Below are 19,253 nucleotides of genomic sequence, written 5' to 3'. Positions count from 1 at the left end.
ACATTTTAACTTTTAATTTCCTTTATCTTTTTTTGAAATTAATTTTAATTTTTTCAGTAAAGGAAAAGCTTGGGGGTTTACAAGCAATTACTTAAATTTTTATAGGAAAAATATGAGTTTTTACATGGAATTAAGTTACCAGTGAAAAGATGGAATTAAGTTACTAGTGAAAAGCTTGGGTTTCATCTCATAGCGGAATAACTTAATTTATTGTCAAACCTATATTTTCTTTGAAAAAAATTAATTTTAAAAAGAAAATAAGTGATTAAAATGAAAATTTACTAAAGTTGAGTGATTAAAATGAGTATATGCAATGGTAAATTAAAGGCAAGTGGCTAAAATGATAAAAGTATGTAATGAAAGTGACTACAATGATATATGTAATGGCAATGCCCATATTGCAAACTTTTTAATTTTGGTGCCTAAAATGAAAATTTATGAAAGTTAGGTGACCAATTGTGTAGTTTATCAAAAAATGAAATGAGGTAATGGAGAAAAAAATGAGAAGTGGAAACTATAAGGGCTAAATGAATGTTTAGCCCATAATTCAACCTGCTGAAAATAAAAAAACAAAATCTAAAAATCCCCAAAGTCGACGGGTGAGAACTTGTCCAATCGCACCTCTATTGGTATTTGGTATCTAGTCTAGTCTTTCAAGCTTTCCGTTTGTTAACAGAGACTTTAAACCGAAGCTGAGATCGCTTCACAGTTCTTTCTCTTCTCCAGAGATCTCTCTCCATCTCATTCGGAGCTCAATATATCAAATTCATCAGCTTAAAAATGGCGGCCGTCGCCGTTCACCAGTTCGCTCAGTGCATCACTTGCCATGCTTGGAGTCCCGATCACTCCAGTAAATTCATTCATTCTTTTAATTTGTTTCTGTCGAAATTCCATTCCCTCTCTTCATCTTTATGTTTCGGTTGGTTGCTGTGAAAATGTAGGAAATAAAAGAATGTATATATTTGAGTTAAATGTTATTGTGATGTGATATTTGTCTTAGAAATGTAAAATTGAAGAGGAAAATGAAATTAATGGTCAATTTACTCTTTCTTTACGTTACTTTCTCATTCTATATTGATCCATTTTTTGGTGATATGCTGGATTTAGAACTAATGATACATGTTTAATTAAAATGATGCGTGTTTTTAGAACTTTTTTTTTTTGTTTTGAGAATTTTAGAACTAATGATTTGGTTCTGTTTATTTTAAATTGCATGAGATATTGTTTTCTGTGTTTTCTACATATTTAATTCACTTTCTCTTGCCTGCAGTGGTAGCATTATGCCCAAATAATAATGAGGTTCACATTTATAGATTGGTGAATGACAAGTGGGAGAAAGTTCATGTTCTTCAGAAGGTACTTTATCAAAAATTTTCCCCTATAAACCACCAAGTTATGATTTAGTCCTATTATCTATGCTGTATGTCTTAACTCATCTCCAATAGTTATTTGAAGTTTCATTTTGGAGTCATGTTGTGTGGTACTTTTGGAACACATCAATTTGCAAATTGGATATGACTAGAAGTCTAGAACCTAGGTTGAAGCCTCTCTTTAACTAAGAATAAAAATGTTTCTTGAAAAGGAAAATATGAGATGACATGATGGTTTCTTGTCTGAAATCTTAGCCTTTCTTAGTAAGTAAATAGAAGCACTGCCACAGCATGGAGGTCTGATGAATTTTTGGGTTTCAACCTATGGTATGATATTAGTCTGCCCTTTTACCTCTTTTACCTTTAACTGGACCGGAAAGCTCTATAAACCAAAGTTGGGAATTCTAAAGCAACCGGGAGATTTATTAGATTAGGTTCTGAATTGTGTGATGGGGATTACAGTAGTTGTGATAAAGCTAAAATTTAAAAGGCGAGAACAAAGAGTAGCAGCCTATGATGAGATTAGTTCAAGAAAAAAAAAGCCATGATGAGATCCAAGATTCCCAAACTCATTGCAAAGTCTTGTCCGGACTGCAAATGATTGGAAATAAATTGTACTGATATTTAATAATACTTTTGATTCTTTAAATGTGCCCATGCTAGAATTGTTGGATATGCCTTAGAACAAGTTAAAAGGTGACTAGGTGAGATAGACCAAGTTATAATGGAAGCACTTTAAACTACGGATGTTGAGCATAACACTAAAACATGAGGACCTCCACAGTCTAAATAATCCACTCTTTTCGTGTTGAAGACAACAAGGCTGTTTAGTCTTCTTGTTCTTTTGGAAGGAAATTCTATCCTAGCATCATGTTTAGTTACTTATTTTTCTTCTTATAAAATGAAAATTTATCCGGGTGTTGAAGTGACTACATTGAAGGATGTTGATGCATTTCTTTGTTAAGTTTTGTTTGTTTTATGTTTGATTTTTGATCAATATGATTTTTTTTTTTATGTCAAATTTTCACAGCATGATCAAATTGTTTCTGGGATAGACTGGAGTGGAAAGTCAAACAGAATTGTTTCTGTATCTCATGATCGGAATTCGTGAGTAATTTTCTGTTTATATATATGTGTGTATATATATATATGTACAAATGAAAGTTCCGTAATTTGGATCTCCTCCTTTCTTTTTCCCTGTGCCTGACAAACACAAGCAAACAGTGCCTAACATGAGCTTCGTGTTTGACTTCTTTGGATTTTCTTGTTTTCATTTCTCTATGGCACTGTTATTGTGTTCTTTGTCTCCTGAAATTTGTGATCCCATTTGAAGATATGTTTGGAACCGAGAAGGACCAGAGTGGGTACCAACTCTTGTTATTCTTAGGCTCAATCGTGCTGCACTTTGTGTTCAGTGGAGCCCCAAAGGTACATAAACATAATTTGACCTTGCACTATTATTAATTCTTCACTTCTTTGTACTGTACAATAAGTTAGGTTTTTACTCAGATTGGCACTTTCTTGGATCTACTTAATTTGTTCCCCCCCCCCCCCCCAAGTTATTAAGAACAAAGCGTAGGACCACTCTTTTACAATTTGACACATTACTTCAGGGTTCATTGTCCTAGCAGCTTATTCACTGTTGATTTTGCTTAAGCTTATAAAATAGATAGGCATCTGACCTATGAGAATATAAATTGTGTTGTGGAGTAGGACTTCAGAATAGCAGTTGGATTATTTGATAAGAAAAAGTTCCTTATGAAGTCAATAGCACTTTCTTTTTTTTTTTTTTTTGCTATTATTTTGATAATTGTTACATCTCCTTGTTCTTATGACCGTTGAAGTCTGTTTCAGGAAAACTGCAGGTCATTATAGATCCTTTATTCAAGCAATTGACAAAGTTCTAACCAATTCATTTCTTCCTCTCCTTTAACTCCCAGAAAACAAGTTTGCTGTTGGAAGTGGTGCTAAAACTGTGTGCGTATGCTATTATGAGCAAGAGAATAACTGGTAATATGTTGCTACATATCAGTTCTCACCTTTCCTCTCTCTTAATATTGTCGAACTTAGTTTGTATATATATATTTGTGTACATACATACATTGTTTCCAACTGTGGGTGAATTTCAAACATTGAGGTCCTACTGATTTCTTTTTCTATCCATGATTGATGCTATATGCTTGTCTGGTTTGCTGTTTCCAGGTGGGTAAGCAAAGTTATCAGGAAAAAACATGATTCTTCTGTCACAAGTGTTGCTTGGCATCCTAATAATGTGCGTTTTTCTGACTTTACTGCATTTTGGAAAAGTGTTCTTTTTCAATTCTTATTGTACTTATATGGTAGGTTTCTATTCAATTTTATTCTATGATATGGAAAATCATTTTGTGGTAGAGTTCATTCATTTTCATGTATTTTAGGGTCTTGTTTAACTCCCTTGCCATTACATTTAGAAGAGTGAATTGAGGGACAAAGAATGTAAGACAAAAACTAAAGTTGTTTGACATAAGCACATTAGCTTAATGTTTAATGGTTTGAAAAAAAACCATCCCAAAACCATCTCTTTCTAGCAGGTTAATAAATCTTGGTTTAATTATGTATATGTGCATGTGTTTCTTTGTTTCCATTTTTAAAAAGAATCTAAGTAGGACACTTTACATTAGACTTTAGCTACAGATGGGAGGGAGTCGACATTTTTTTGGGGAAACCTTTTAAGTCAAAGCATGGACATGCTAGAGTATATTTTTAAACAAGTGATTGGAGTCACACAGATGAGCCAATATGTCCCAACCTATCATTTTGGGCATTTAGGTATGTCATCTAACGGAGTCACAAGAAAAAGGATCAGATTCCGCTTTCCTTAATTTCTAAGAGAAGATATAAAAGGAATATTAAATGAATTGACATTTAGGGAAAACACAAAGAAGAAGAGAGTAAGAAAATGCTTCTACCACTTTGTGTTAGCAGTGATTGCGCCTTTTCTCCCAGCTTGAAACCCGCAATCCAGTTATTGCTGATTGCATTTTTCTTTTGATGAGATCGAAGTCTTAGATTATTTTTTGTTAAAGCCATCTACTTGTCAAATCATTATTATAAACATTAAGATCAATTTTTCTCTCACAAGACTTTGTCATCCATACTTGCTCCTTGATTATTTTCTTCACCAAACCACTTTGTTCATTTCTTTTTCCTTGACAAATTTGCATCATCTTACTGTTTCTTCATGTAATTCTACTCCTAAACAATTGTCCTTGTCTTCACTTTGCACATTTCTTGTTCCTTTTATTACTTTTATAACAACTACCTTAATAGGTGAAGCATGATTAGCATGTGATTGCATAGTGTATGAAGATAGATTTATCCTTTTTGAAATCATGTTCCTTGAGCTCCTGTTCAGTGATAGGATGCCAAAGAAGATGCCAGCAGTGATCATTGCCAGCCATTGAAGGCTTATCACCATGCTTCGATTAATTGATCCTAATTGTAGTCTTCTTTAATGGAAGGATTTTTCTCCTGTTCCAAGAGAAACCTTGGCCTAATGATACCTTCCCTAACTTGGGATCCACATTCATTCAATGGCCTAAATTTGCAAACACCTAGTCTATAAAAAGCATACCTGTATGTTTCCAAGTGCATTTTGATGTCTCCCAACCTAAGAGTCTACATTTGAATCCTTATCATTCCTACAACTTTTTATCAGAGAGGGCTTAGGCGGGGAATACCTTGAAGATCAACAAGACAGGTTCACCTTCATGGGTCTAGAGTTTGAGCTCCTTTATCTTGTTGTCATGTTGCAACACCCAATTGTAAGTATACGGAATGTACTAGGTTTAAACTCTTCATGTTAAGGAACATCTAATGAAGTTGGACTTCAAATGAGTGTATGGGCTTTGAAGCTTGATTAATTCTCTAAGTGATCAACAAATGTATATCTCCGACTTGCCAATCTATTAACATGATCAACTAGTTCTTGGGTGCCTCTTTGTTTCTTAACTCTACTCTCTCTTACTCCTTTTCTCCTTATTAGTCTTCTTTATTTTCTTCCTTTCTCTAAACACCTGAAACTTTTTACCATACTTAATAACCATATTTCTAAGAAAAGTTTAGAGGATTGTATATCTAGAAGTCAGTAATTTCAATGCGTAGTTAAAGAAATGGATATATGTAAACAAACATGCGTGTGATGCATCCATGTATGCTCAGATGAACTTATTTTTAAATTTTCATTTGCCATATGTATCATTGGCAGGTTTTAGCTGAAAATGCTGTGTTCTTGTCTTTTATTGTATTACATGTGCTCAACATTCTAGGGCTGCATACTTGTGTCAATGTGACATGAAAAGATTTGTGTGTGCAATTTCGCTGCTAATGTGTTGCTGATCATTCAAACTTCAGCTCTTTCATGTAAGCACCAAATTACTGATGTACAAATTGACTGCAAAAAATAAAAAATAAAAAATTGTAAGCTCGATGATACAAAGAAGGTGTGAATTGGATTTCGAAATCTCAAATCTCAAATAACAAAAACATAAATTGGCAAAAGTGATTTATAAAGGTTCAGCTTCAATTACTTACATCCTTTATCTTAGATTCTCTTGCTAAGGATATTTCAATCCACTAACTTGAATTGCTACCTTTCAAGGACAATGTATAATCTTTATAGTCTCTCTATCTTTTGAAGGTAAGATAGGACCGCTAAATTCTTTTAAGATTTTTTTACCACAAAGTCTAAGTAATCTCCTCAAAGAAAGTAAGAAAGTAGCAAAAAATGAATAATCTCTCAAAGGTATGGGCTTGCAAATTAAACCTCTCTCAAATACAAATAAACATTTTGAATAAAGATAATAAACTCAACCCAATTGGATAGATGAAGAACAAGAATGAAATCTTTGGTATCTTCATTTGATTTGCGATCTTTTCTCCCTCTTTGAGCTTTGATTGCTTCTGCTATAACCCTTTGGTATATTTATGCTTCTAAAATGCTTTTATTCTTTTTGACATAATAAAAAGGGGGGAGAAATAGAAATGCATATGTACATATTGACTTTACCTTAAATATGCAAATACGTGTCATTTACCCATGCTTGAACTATAACTGTAATTTTCTTCATCTATCCAATTGAGTTGAGTTTATTACCTTTATTCAAAGTGTTTATTTGTATTTGAGAGAGATTTAATTTGCAAACCCATACATTTGAGAGGTTATTCATTGTTTGCTACTTTCTTACTTTTTTTTTTTTTTGTGAGATTACTTGGGATTAAGTGGTGCAATCTTACCTTCAAAAGATAGATTGTGTTATACCTTATTTTAGAAGGTAGCAATTCAAGTTGGTAGATTGGGAAAATTCTTAGCAAGAGGAGCTAAGGTAGAGGGCGGCAATTGAGGCTAAATGTCTTTGAATCACTTGTATCGATTTTTTTATTTAGATTTTTTAAATCTCAATTTACCCCCTTTTGATATTGTCGAGCTTACAAAGGCATTGTGAGAGGAAGCACGAGAGGAAGTAGTAGAGGAAGCATTTTGTAAGACGGAGAGAGAAAGAGGATCAAGAAAAGGAGTGAAAAAATGTGAAGTAATAAGGAAATGGGAGATTAAAAGACAATAAGTTTTGAAGAATAAACTAAAATCTTCTTATTATATGATTGATGAGCAAACAATACAATTTATAGAGGAGCATGACAACGAATGTCAATGGATCTCAAAAATAAAATATAATCTAAAAAAAAAAAACCTTAACTGTCCAACATTCCCCTTCAAGTTGGTGCGTAGATGTCTATTGTGCCGAACTTTGCTTATAAGAAGCTCATTGTTAGGTCTGAATAGTCTCTTTATAAGAATATCAACTATTTGTTGCAATGTTGGAACAAATGGCATGCAAATAGCTCTGGCTTCAATCTTTGCCTTTGTAAAATGCCTTTCAATTTCAATATGTTTGGTTGTCATGTTGAATTGGATTTTGTGCAATACTATTGATTGCCTTGTTCTCACAGTACAACTTGATAGGCATGGTTATAGACCTGTTCTCATAGTACAACTTGATAGGCATGGTCATAGATCTTTTTAGTTCTTCCATAACTTGTTTCGGCCACATCATCTTGCAAACTCCATGAGCCATTGATATGTATCATGCTTCTACACTATTTTGAGCAACCATTGTTTTTTTTTTTGGCTTCTCCACGCTATTGAGTGCCCCGACACAAAAGTACAATAACTTTGATGTTGATTTTCTATCAAGTCTGGCCAATTTGCGTTTGTTCCATTATTCATTCTTTTTGAAAAATAGGCCATTTTTTGGAGAGCTGTTTGAATACCATAGAATTCGATACACTGCTTCAAGATATTCTTGAAAGTTTTCAAGAGAGCTTTTAATAAAACTGTTCTATTTTTTATTAACTAAAGAATTGAACTTAAATAGAAAAAAGAGTCCTAGTCCTAATTCCCTTATTCTAATAAACTACTAAAAGATAAAATAAAATATTCCTAGAATGTGAATAAAACTTATCTAAATAAAATTTATCTACCTAAATAAATTTAAAATATATACATATTTCAACACCCTCCCTCAAGTTGGTACATATATATCAATCATGCTCAACTTGCTTACAAGAAAATTAAAGCTTGTCTTAGAGAGCCCTTTGGTGAGTATGTCAGCAATCTGTTGTTTTGAAGGAACAAGAGGCTTGCACACTTGGCCTTCTTCAATCTTCTCCTTGATAAAGTGTCTATCAATCTCAAAATGTTTAGTTCTGTCATGCTGGACTGGGTTGTGAGCAATACTAATGGCAGCTTTGCTATCACAGTACAACTTCATTGGTGAAGTTATTGGTTTCCTCACCTCTTCCATAATTCTTTTTAACCACATCATTTCACAAATTCGTTAAGCCATTGATCTAAACTCAGCCTTTGCACTACTTCTTGCTACAACACTTTGTTTTTTGCTTCGCCAAGTCACAAGGTTTCCCCAAACAAATGTACAGTATCCTGATTTAGATCTTCTATCTGTTATTGAGCCTGCCCAATTTGCATCTGTATGAATTTCAATTTCTCTTTGTTTGAATTTCTTGAAGAATAAGCCCTTTCCAGGTGAACTCTTCAAGTATCTTAGAATTCAAAACATTGCTTCTTCATGTTTCTCCATTGGGAAGTGCATAATTGACTCACTAAGCTCACTGCAAAAGCTATATCTGGCCTTGTATGTGACAAGTAAATTAACTTACCAACTAATCTTTGGTACTGCCCTTTATCAACTAATTGACCTTTTTTATTTCTAAATTTTACATTTGGATCAATTGGTGTGTCAGCTGGGCGGCAACCACTCATCCTAGCCTTTTTTAAAATATCAATCACATATTTTCTTTGAGAGACCACAAGATCCTTCTTTAATCAAGCAACTTCCATTCCAAGAAAGTATTTCAAAGGACCCAAGTCTTTGATCTCAAACTCAAATGCTAGATGCTCCTTGAGATGCCTTATTTCATCCACATCATCTTCTATTAGAATGATATCATCGACATAAACTATAATAACTGTTATTCTACCTTTTTGTGAATGTCGATAGAACATTGTGTGATCAACTTGCCCTTGTGAGTAACCTATTTTTTTAACAACTTGAGTGAACCGTTCAACTTGACCATACAAACATTTCTTGAGTTTACATACTCGAGTTCCAAATTTTTCTTCAAAACCTAGAGGAGGATCCATGTAAATTTCTTCTTCAAGTTTCCTATTTAGGAAAGCATTCTTCACATCTAGTTGTTGTAAAGACCAATCAAGATTAACAGCAATTGATAAAAGAGAAGGGAATTTAATTTGGTTACTGGAGCAAATGTTTCAAGATAATCTATTCCGTATGTTTGAGTATACCCTTTAGCCACTAATTGGGATTTTTATCTATCTAAAGATCCATCTGGTTTGAATTTGGTTGTGAACGAACACCCATTTACAGCCCACTGTTTTTTTCTCTACCCATTGTTTCCCATGTACCTGTTATTTCAAGAGCGTGCATCTCCTCTAAAATAGCCTTCTTCCACTCAGGAAGATGTAAAGCATCTTTCACATTTTTTGATATTTTCACAGTATCAAGACACGAAACAAAGGCTGAGAATGTCGAAGACAAGGCTTTATACGATACAAAGTTAGACATGTGATATTTGACAATATTTTTAAAATCTTTTCTTTTAGCAATTGGAATATCTAAATCAGAAAATTCATTGGCTGAATTATGACCTTTACCTAGACTTTTGACAAGATCTTGCGGGTCGGATTCTTGGTGATGAATCTGGTGGATTCCACTTTCTTGATTTCGATTTCTTCTTGAGTAAACAACTAACTTCTTTGTTTGTTCTTTATTCTCATGATCAGACTCTACACCTTCATACTCTTTTTTATTAACAACATTAACATCATTAATTTCTGTGTTAATCATAAATTCGTTTTCCCCATTATTAGAATCCTTATGTTGTATATTCCTAGTCTTTTCTTAATCAATTATAGAATCTTCTTTACTATAATTCCCTTCTTAAAGATTAGAATTAAAATAAGATTGCATTTCAACAAATGTGACATCCATGGTAACAATAATCTTCCTATCAATTGGATCATAACATTTGTAACCCTTTTTATTAGAAGTTTAGCCAACAAAGACATATTTTTTTGCTCTAGAATATAGTTTACCTTGGTTGTGAAGATGAACAAAAACATTGCATCCAAAAACTTGGAGGGATAAATCTGTGATCCATTTAGAGTTAGGAAAGTAATCTTTAAAGAGACGAAAAGGAGTTCTATAGTTTAAAGTTTTACTGGGCATTCTATTAATAAGATATGTAGCTGTTAAAAAGGCTTCGCCCCAAAGAAAACGTGGTACCTGACTAGTGAACATCAAGGCCCTAGTTACTTCCAAAAGATGTCGGTTTTTTCTTTCTGCAATCCTATTTTGTTGTGGTGTATTTGTACAAGAAATTTGGTGGACTCTTCCATGTTTGGTTAAGCAAATACCTAATTGGTCACTAAAAAGTTCCCTACCATTGTCACTCCGAAATACTTATATTTTCACACCAAATTGTGTTTTCACCATAGTATAAAAAGACTGAAACACATTTTTAACTTCAGACTTATCTTTTAATAAAAACATCCAACAAATATGAGCATGATAATCAATAAATGTGACAAACCAACGTTTTCCTGAAAAATTTGAGACTCTTGAAGGTCCCAAATATCACTATGAATTAACGAAAAAGGTTTGGAGGCTTTATATTTTTGAGGTGGAAAGAATGACCGATGATGTTTAGCCAATTCATAAAATTCACAGTGATATGAAGAAGAACTTTTATTTTTAAATAGATTAGATAACAAATATTTTAAATAGTAAAAATTAGGATGTCTAAGTCTATAATGTCAAATCATAACCTTATCAAAATCAGAAACAGAATTTAAATATAAAATAGTTGTTGGTTGACTTAGATGGTCGTTGTCAAGAAAGTAAATTCCACCAAATTCTTTAACATTGCCAATCATCCTCTTCGAGACCATGTCCTGAAATTTACAAATAGAGGAGTCAATTATAATATGACAATTCGAGGACTGGGATAATTTACTGATCGATATGAGATTACAAGTTAGATTTGGCACATGTAAAACATCATGTAAAATCAAGGAAGACGAAATTTTAACAGTGCCTTTCTCGGTTATTGCCGAGAATGACCCATCTGCTACTTTGATCTTTTTGTTTCCTGCACAAGGTGTGTAAGTTGAAAAAAAGAAAATAACTTCTAGTCATGTGATCACTAGCTCCAAAATCAACGATCCACGTGTTTGTTTTACAAAGTTTGACACTGAAAAAGACAAAATTTAGTACCTGATTAGGCAAAAGAGGAAGAAGGATTAGTGGATGAGTTAGGAATAGAAGAATTCATCCGAAACTATGGTGATTGAAAAAGCTTGTGTAGATGCCCTAATTATTCCTTAGTGAATGAAGACCCTTTCAGAGAACTTTGGCCCTCATAATTTTCATTAGTTGTTTGGAAAGCTCTGCTATCCCTTGATTGTGAACCACGGCCATTGCCACTATTTTTTCTTCTATTCGTTGGTTTCCCATTGAGCTTTCAACACGTTTCTTGAGTGTGCCAATATTTTTTGCATTGATCGCACCAAGATTTTTTCATTTTTTCACTATCATCATTATTTTTAATAGTTATAAGAGCAAAATTATCATCATTAGCTTTAAACCCTGACCTTAACATTACTTTTCTCCTTGTCTCCTTTCTTTTAACCTCAGAAAAAATCTCATGAAGTTTTGGAAGCGGTTTTTTCCCTAAGATTTGAGATCTCACTTCATCAAATTCTTTATTTAAACCAGCCAGAAATAAATAAGCTCGTTCATTCTCTTCTTTTTCATAGCTTTTACACCATTTTCGGGACACTCCCATTCATCATTATAACACTGATCCAATTCTTGCCAAAGAGACATCATCTCGTTATAATAAAAAGTAACTTCATTTTCCTCTTGCTTAGTTTTCCAAAGTTCTATTTTTAACTCAAAGATCTGTGAAGCGTTTTCTAAATCTGAATAGGTGTCTTTCACAGCGTCTCAAACATCTTTAGCATTCGGGAGAAAAAGAAAAGGTTTACCTATGGATGCTTCTATAGAATTAATAAGCCACGCAATTATCATAGAATTTTTTGACCTCCAGTTGCTCATCTTTAGGTCCCCCACCTGTGGTTGCTTGACTTTTCCAGTTAAATGACCTAGCTTATCGCACCCATCAATTGCTAATTTTATGGACTGTGACCATTCCAGATAATTCTTACCATTCAGCTTGTGAGATGTCAGCTGGAAAGAAAGGTGAGACGCCTCTGTCCCTTGAGTCATTGTACTCTCGGTAGTTGTTTCAACGGTAGAACTTTCATCCTCTATTTGATTGTTGGATCTCTTATCTCCAGTGAAAGCTGTTTTAATCATGATGTTATTAGAGATTTAACCTAACTCAAATGTCATGAAAGTTTTCAAGAGAGCTTTTAATAAAACTATTCTATTTTTTATTAACTAAAGAACTGAACTTAAATAGAGAAAAGAGTCCTAATCCTGATTAGGAAAATAATTCCCTTATTCTAATAAAAGATAAAATAAAATATTCCTAGAATATGAATAAAACTTATCTACCTAAATAAGATTTATCTACCTAAATAAATTTAAAATATATACATATTTCAACAATTCTTCATGTGGAGGATGCTTGAACTGGCTTACAAGACTTAAAATGAATGCAATATCAGGTCGCATGTAACAAGTAAACTAGTTTTCCAACTAGCTTTTGGTACCGTGATGTATCGACTGGATCAGCTTTGCTTTCTCAGGCTTCTGATTGGATCAATTGGTGTCTGTACTGGGTGACAACTATTCATTCCCGTTTACTGTTAAGTAGGTCAATAATATATTTCTTTGTGAAACTGCAATTTCTTCTTTGATTGAGCTACCTCCTTTCCAAGCTAATATTTCAATGACCCTAAGCCTTTAATCTCAAAAATTGGATGCAGGACACATTTTTAACTGTTCTATTTCAGCTGTGTCATTGCCAGTCGAAATAATATTGTCCACATACACTATGAGAATAACCGTCTTCTCATTGGCTAAATACTTTGTGGACATAGTCTGATCAGTCTATCCTTGAATGTGTATCCATAGTTTTTACAAACTGAGTGAACCTTCCGAACCAAGCTCTTGGTGACTTTTTTAACCATATAGAGATTTCTTTAGTTTTCAGACTTTCGATCCAACTTCTTTTAAAGGCCTGGTGGTGGATCCATGTAAACTTCTTCTTCCAAGTCTTCATTAAGAAATGCATTCTTCACATCCAATTATTGTAGAGGCCAGTCAAGATTTGCTGCAATTGACAAAAGCACCTACTTCTTTTAATTTTGTACCAGTGGCAAAAACACTACAATTTATAAGGGATCATGACAACAAATATGTCAATCAATCCTAGAAAGTAAAATGTAAATGAAATTTGCAAAATGCATTATTGTATTGAGAGTGCCTTAAGTTAGTTGATTTTAAGTAGGCTTATTCAGGAAAAGTAGATTAAATGTCATACTGAATAAAGCTTTTATTGGATGAATGCTTCTCTGTAAAATCACTTACTTTCTCATGGTGAGGCTGAAGATGAATTATGATGCGGCAAACAGTGGGGGAAGGGTTATTAATGAGTTGATGTGAGAGTTGTGGTATTTGACATTTCTGTATTTCTGTGCTAACTGTCAACACTCTTTTTATGAATGTAGTAGAAAAAAGTTGAATTTTAATACTTGATTAAAGAAGAAACTATTGTGCTGGTTGGATATCTCATTTGACAGGAATAATAAAGCCATTGAAGTTCAATAAACTGCGGTTGGATGATCGTGATGCTTATCATCTAATCCCTAGTTTTTTTTGTGGTCAAATTACATGTTAAGAATTGAGTCTGTTCACCCGCAGAATATCATAGTTTAAGATTTATATTTGTCTGTATCTGCGGAATATCATAGCGTCATACCTATGCCATTTGGAAAATCTGTTTTAGATGCTTTTGAATTCATCTCTTATATTCTGTTTCATTAATAGTATATAATCTAAATTTTGGAAAAGAACCCGAGTGTCATAAGTCTTATTGTCTATTTTGACTTTCTTTTTGCTACAGATTCTACTTGCTACAACATCCACAGATGGAAAATGCCGAGTATTTTCTACATTTATCAAAGGTGTTGATACAAGGTATGCTAAATATCGTTGCCTGGAGACTCCCATTACTGTTTGAGAACATTAGTATCATGTTTCCTTTTTAAATTACCCAGGGAATCAAAAACAGGCTCTTCTTCAGATCCAAAGTTTGGAGAGGTACCATACGTGCCACCCTCTTTAGCAGTAAATATTTAATGGGTGCATTTGATTTGCAGGAAAAGATGGTGCTGCAACTTTTGTTTGTTAATCCATGTATTTCCATGTTTACTGTACTCTACCAATAATTCAACATACTAAAATTTTGAAAGATGAATATGGGCAATAGGCTACAATTTTGCTTCTTTCCATGTTAAACTGTTAGTAGAGATGCACCAAGTTGCAATATGTGCAATTAACTTCCGAAAGGGAAAATCTTTAGACATATGAACCTCTAGTGATTAGGGGGCCCAATCAATGTGCAATCTGTTCTTTTTTCTAATGGACATCAATGTAAAGAAATTGAAACTGGATAGCTGAATCCTGAATGATGAATGATCTGGATTTTATTATTGTTATTATTATTATTATTTATTTTCGTTCTACAACATATTAGTTTCCAGAATGACAAGGTAATTTCCCAGGCAAGCAAACCTTTTTTTATGGTTCACAATGTTAAATTGCCATTCCAATTAGAAAGGAAACATTATGCCAGTACAGCCATATAAATTTTTTTCCTGTAATGGGTAATGTCCTTGCCTATGGAATGATATTTTTGATAAACACGGTAAATAATGAAAACATATCGCAAAATATTCATCCAGTAACGAAGTGAATCTTGGTAAAATCTGTATGATGTCAAAAGTTTCATTAGTAGTGACATGTAATCTTAAATTATGCTATACAGCTGCACATTGTCGCATCCTTTGGTGCCTCTTGTTTTAAAAATCATAGTTCAGACTATAATTTTTATTAAAACTAGCAGAACATGTTGGAATCGCAATTAGTTTTCATTACTGAAAGCGTAATCAACATGTTGAAGTTAATTCTTAATATTTTCCTTTGCATCAAAAGAAGTAGAAGCATGGAAGGATAACTTCTATATTTTGTTGATTCAATTGGTCCAAACATTTAGCCTAAAAGAAAGAATGCTGAATTGTTGGTATTTATGTATCTGAGTATCTTTAAATACGGAGTTGAATCAATTAATGACCCAAATTATTTATGCCTCAGATGGGACCCATGAATATTACACTGACTACTTTATCTTGGCTTAATGACTTGCTTAAATTCTTATTTATTCCATCATTTATTTAGATGAAATCAAGGTTCTGCAGTTTCATTAACCTTTTGTCAGTGCAAAGAAGAGCTAACATTTTCTTTTCATTTTATGGCACTTGCTGTTGGAACAGCAAATAGTTCAGCTTGATCTGTCATCTTCATGGACATTTGGGGTGAAGTGGTCACCAAGTGGGAATACTTTGGCTTATGTAGGTAAGAAATATTTCTCTGTTTTTGTGATGTTCGAAGATAAAGTTTGTGGCATGGAGAAATTATTTTCCCCTTAAAACTACCAATTTCACATTTTGGCGTGGTTAATTTTTTGTTTAGTTTCTAGTTGAGAGAATTTTTTTTGGAAACTAATCCAACTTTACATTTAATTTTTGGTTGGAGAACAACTGTCATTGCATGAAACCTCTAAACTATGTTGGTTAAGCTTAAATTTTGATATAACTTCATCAATTCCCCCATCTCCCTTTTAAGAGGAACATTTCTTTAGGGTCTTAGAGCTGCTTGTAAAAGTTTCCTTCTTACCGACCATTTATCTCTTTACAGGTCATAATTCTATGATTTACTTCGTTGATGATATTGGTCCTTCCCCTTTGGCCCAGAATGTTGCATTCCGGAATTTGCCTCTTCGTGATGTGGGTCAGCTTTCAATCTTGTTAAGTGCTTTCTTTTCCCTTTATTTTGGGCCTAAACATAAATTTCCATCAGGTCCAATTTGTTTCAGAGAAAATGGTCATAGGCGTGGGATTTGACTGCAACCCAATGATTTTTGCAGCAGATAAATCAGGATTATGGTATGTAAGATTCATTGTCACTGTAATTTTCTATACTTGCTTCGTTACATCAATAAGGTTTTTGGTCTTGTTTTCTAGGAGCTTTATCAGATTCTTAGGTGAAAGGAAAGAATCTTTGTCAGGTCCAAAATCTGGTTCTCAGGTATGTAAATCATATAGCTTTTAGCTATTCTCATTATATGAGTGCGAATGTTATAGGTGAGACCGGGGGAAGGGGGCAAGGGCAGATAATTCTAAGAACACAGATCACTTCCCGGCATGTTTGTTTAAGGAAATAATTTGTCAGTAGGGCTCTTATTGGGTAATAAGATCAGCAGGTTGTCTATTCACTTGAATGAATCATGCAAAGCTTCAAGTTTTGTTAAACCTTAGTTTGAGCTGAGCGAACTATTTGTTCTCAAATGATAGGTTTGTCAGTAAGATATGAACGATCTGAACAATATCTTCGAAAGGATAACATCAAAGATCATGTTCCAGGTGTCTCTGTGGTCACATGTCTTTCTCATTTAGTAGCAATTCTTACTCAAGTGGAGAAAACACAGTATTTTTAATTTTTTGTATGTTCCTGAATTCGTTTTAGAGAAAGTGCATGTGAAAAACCATCAACTTTTAGGTCTCATTATGCACTTTGGTCAGTCTTAGCTATAGGTCGAGAGAGGTCCAACCTTAACTTAAGGCCATAGCTAATTGAATACTTCACTGATAGGGCATAGCACAATGTAACATTTCCCCTTACATGTAGTTTCAATGGTCAAATACTAACAGCTGAAGTGAACAGGCCTACCAAGTCAAACAATTTAGGGGTGACAAAGAATGAGAACAATAAGAAACAAATAAACCTGGGTCTTGATACCATGTTAAATTTTAGGACAAGCATCCATCCTTAAAAAAATTGCTAATAGGCAGAGAGAACCTTATTTGGTTTCCCCTGGTGGTGGGGCAGACTCTATTCCACTTTGCGACGGCTTCATAATAGGCTTGTTCTGCTAAAATATGATGTCCAAGCCACAAGATAAGCACATAATCCCTAAACTTGAAGCATATTCCTTTTGATAGCTTTGTTGGCCCTATGTACGAGGTGGAGTATTAAGTGGGAGTAAATAAATCTCACATTGAGTGTTGGCTGTGTGCATGGCACCTAACTGAGTCGGCTTTGCACCTTTTGCCTTTCTTTTAAATGTTCATCTCAATATTTCTCATCCAATTATCTTGATTCTAATTGGACTGGAGAAATCCTTTGCTCTGTTATTTTCTTTAGATGCTTGGTACAGCTAAAGGGAATGAATCCAGAAAATTCGTTCAAAACTTTTCCACTAAAATATTGAATTGAACTTACTTATTCATCTTGAAATATTTCAGCTTTGACATAGTATGGAAAATACAAGTATCTTTACTCTTTAGCGCCAATATTGTGAATTGAAATGAACTGTCTTCTATAAGATATGGAAAGGATCTAACTTATATTGTTTCCGTGGCTTATCATTCCCCCGTGCAAGCCCGGACACCATTTCTTGAAGTCTACTTGAGGACATAATATCATTTGAACATTATTTACCTCTGCATAAAGTCCGTCATAGTTTTTGTATCCAGTTATGTCTTTTACTTATTCCTCAAACACCAATATTGCTGTTTTCATTCCTATTTTCTCAGAAACAGTCATCTCTTGGCACTGGAAAAAAAAAGTTGAATCTCAGTGCTACTAGCCTTGTGCCCTAATGACACATCCTCCTCCCAATCATGTGAGGAAAGGTTTTAAGCCTTGGATTGGAGCCCAATCATTTTACTTTTACATTTTTATTTATTTATTTCCTGGGAGGAAGGGAGGGGTGTCATAGAAGTTATGAAAAATGATGGGGAAAAAGGTATATTCCATTTTAAAGATCACATCTATGGCTACAGTAGACTGAAGTTGTATGACATATGAAGGTTGGGTGGTGTTGTAGTAGTTAGGGAAGGCATGAAGAGATGGTTGGATTCCACAGTTTGATACATTTTTATGGCTTCCAGAATGAAGGTAGTGATAGGTAGCACCTGGGATCTTTTTTTTCTTAAAAAACAGCATAGCGAAACTTTTTAACTTCTGTAGTTGAGAAACCTAGTGTCTATAGTTTATACATCTCATTTCTCTCGGTCTCTGAAACTCACTGGTAATGCAATTTTCTTGATATGGTTGTTATTTCTTTTCAGTTTTCTGAAGCATTTGGCAAATTATATGGTCAAGCAAAGCATGGATTGAGCAATGATACGGTTGAACCTTCAAAAATACAGGGAGCTGTTCATGACAACTGCATCAAGTACTTCTCTGCCATTTTGTTATTATTGAATATGATGTAGGTTTTTTCTCCTAAAGAAAAAAGAATTCATTGGCTGCTTATCAATTTCTACATTCTCTTGTTGGAACTGCAGTTGTATTGCACTTCTAAATAAAAAAGGTTCCGAGACAAAGCGCTTCAGCACCTCAGGTGGGTGGTTTTGCTGCTTTTACAGTTTAGATACCGTAAACTTTGGGATCGGTTGAGAGTTTTTGGACTCGTATTTTCTCATAATTCTGCTATTTGAATATTGCAGGAATGGATGGGAAAGTGGTAATATGGGATCTGGGAAACCAGCAAGATCTTAAGGAGTATCTCTAAGAACTGATTCGTGAAAAGCTTTTTGCTTTTCAGTTTTTTAGTTCAGGTAACAGAGTAATAGTGAAGCATGGCATGTGATATATATATATATATATATATATTAATGGATCTCATCAGTCTGAAATCAACGGAAGCTTAAATACATTATTACATTTCTTATTATTTTTTTATTTTTGATCTAGAGTCTATTTTTTTGTATGAACTGAGAATGAAATTTGTGAATATAAAGTAAGTAAATTTGACTCTTGATTAACAAAACTTTCATTCTCATACCAAGCAAAGCATTAGTCCTGCACTAAAATAGTTGAGAATCCTGTGACGCATATTATGTTTGTGCTTTTCTACAAGTTATGTGTGTGCATTGCATTTCAGCATTGGTTGGATGTGTTTCGGCTATTTAGGTATATTTCGATATTTCGCATCAATTTTTTAAAACTTTTTTTCTTAAATCATTTTTATTTTTTACATTAAAAATAAAAT

At 33.7% G+C, this 19,253-nt stretch overlaps 1 protein-coding gene across 1 annotated transcript; it reads left to right on the top strand.

The window, feature by feature from the left end:
* The first annotated feature begins 549 nt into the window (after positions 1–549).
* LOC108476166 (actin-related protein 2/3 complex subunit 1A-like) lies at positions 550–19,031 on the top strand. Its single transcript, XM_053020159.1, has 16 exons — positions 550–636; positions 727–850; positions 1,271–1,356; positions 2,401–2,477; positions 2,704–2,798; positions 3,311–3,380; positions 3,573–3,642; positions 14,040–14,113; positions 14,194–14,236; positions 15,469–15,550; positions 15,893–15,981; positions 16,055–16,140; positions 16,219–16,282; positions 18,328–18,434; positions 18,547–18,602; positions 18,709–19,031. The coding sequence occupies exons 2-16, from the start codon at positions 781–783 to the stop codon at positions 18,771–18,773; spliced, it is 1,134 nt and encodes a 377-aa protein (XP_052876119.1). The 5' UTR covers positions 550–636; positions 727–780; the 3' UTR covers positions 18,774–19,031.
* Positions 19,032–19,253: the final 222 nt, after the last annotated feature.

The sequence above is a fragment of the Gossypium arboreum genome, chromosome 10 (genome assembly GCF_025698485.1).
Source record: "Gossypium arboreum isolate Shixiya-1 chromosome 10, ASM2569848v2, whole genome shotgun sequence".
Taxonomy (NCBI): Eukaryota; Viridiplantae; Streptophyta; class Magnoliopsida; order Malvales; family Malvaceae; genus Gossypium; species Gossypium arboreum.
This window is presented reverse-complemented; position numbering and strand designations above follow the sequence as displayed.

Excerpts from the sequence above, each read along its gene's own strand:
- LOC108476166 (XM_053020159.1), top strand. The coding sequence starts at position 781 with ATGGCGGCCGTCGCCGTTCACCAGTTCGCTCAGTGCATCACTTGCCAT. Across the intron at positions 3,381-3,572 it reads TATGAGCAAGAGAATAACTG|GTGGGTAAGCAAAGTTATCA; the intron begins GTAATATGTTGC and ends TGCTGTTTCCAG. Across the intron at positions 15,982-16,054 it reads GGAATTTGCCTCTTCGTGAT|GTCCAATTTGTTTCAGAGAA; the intron begins GTGGGTCAGCTT and ends AATTTCCATCAG.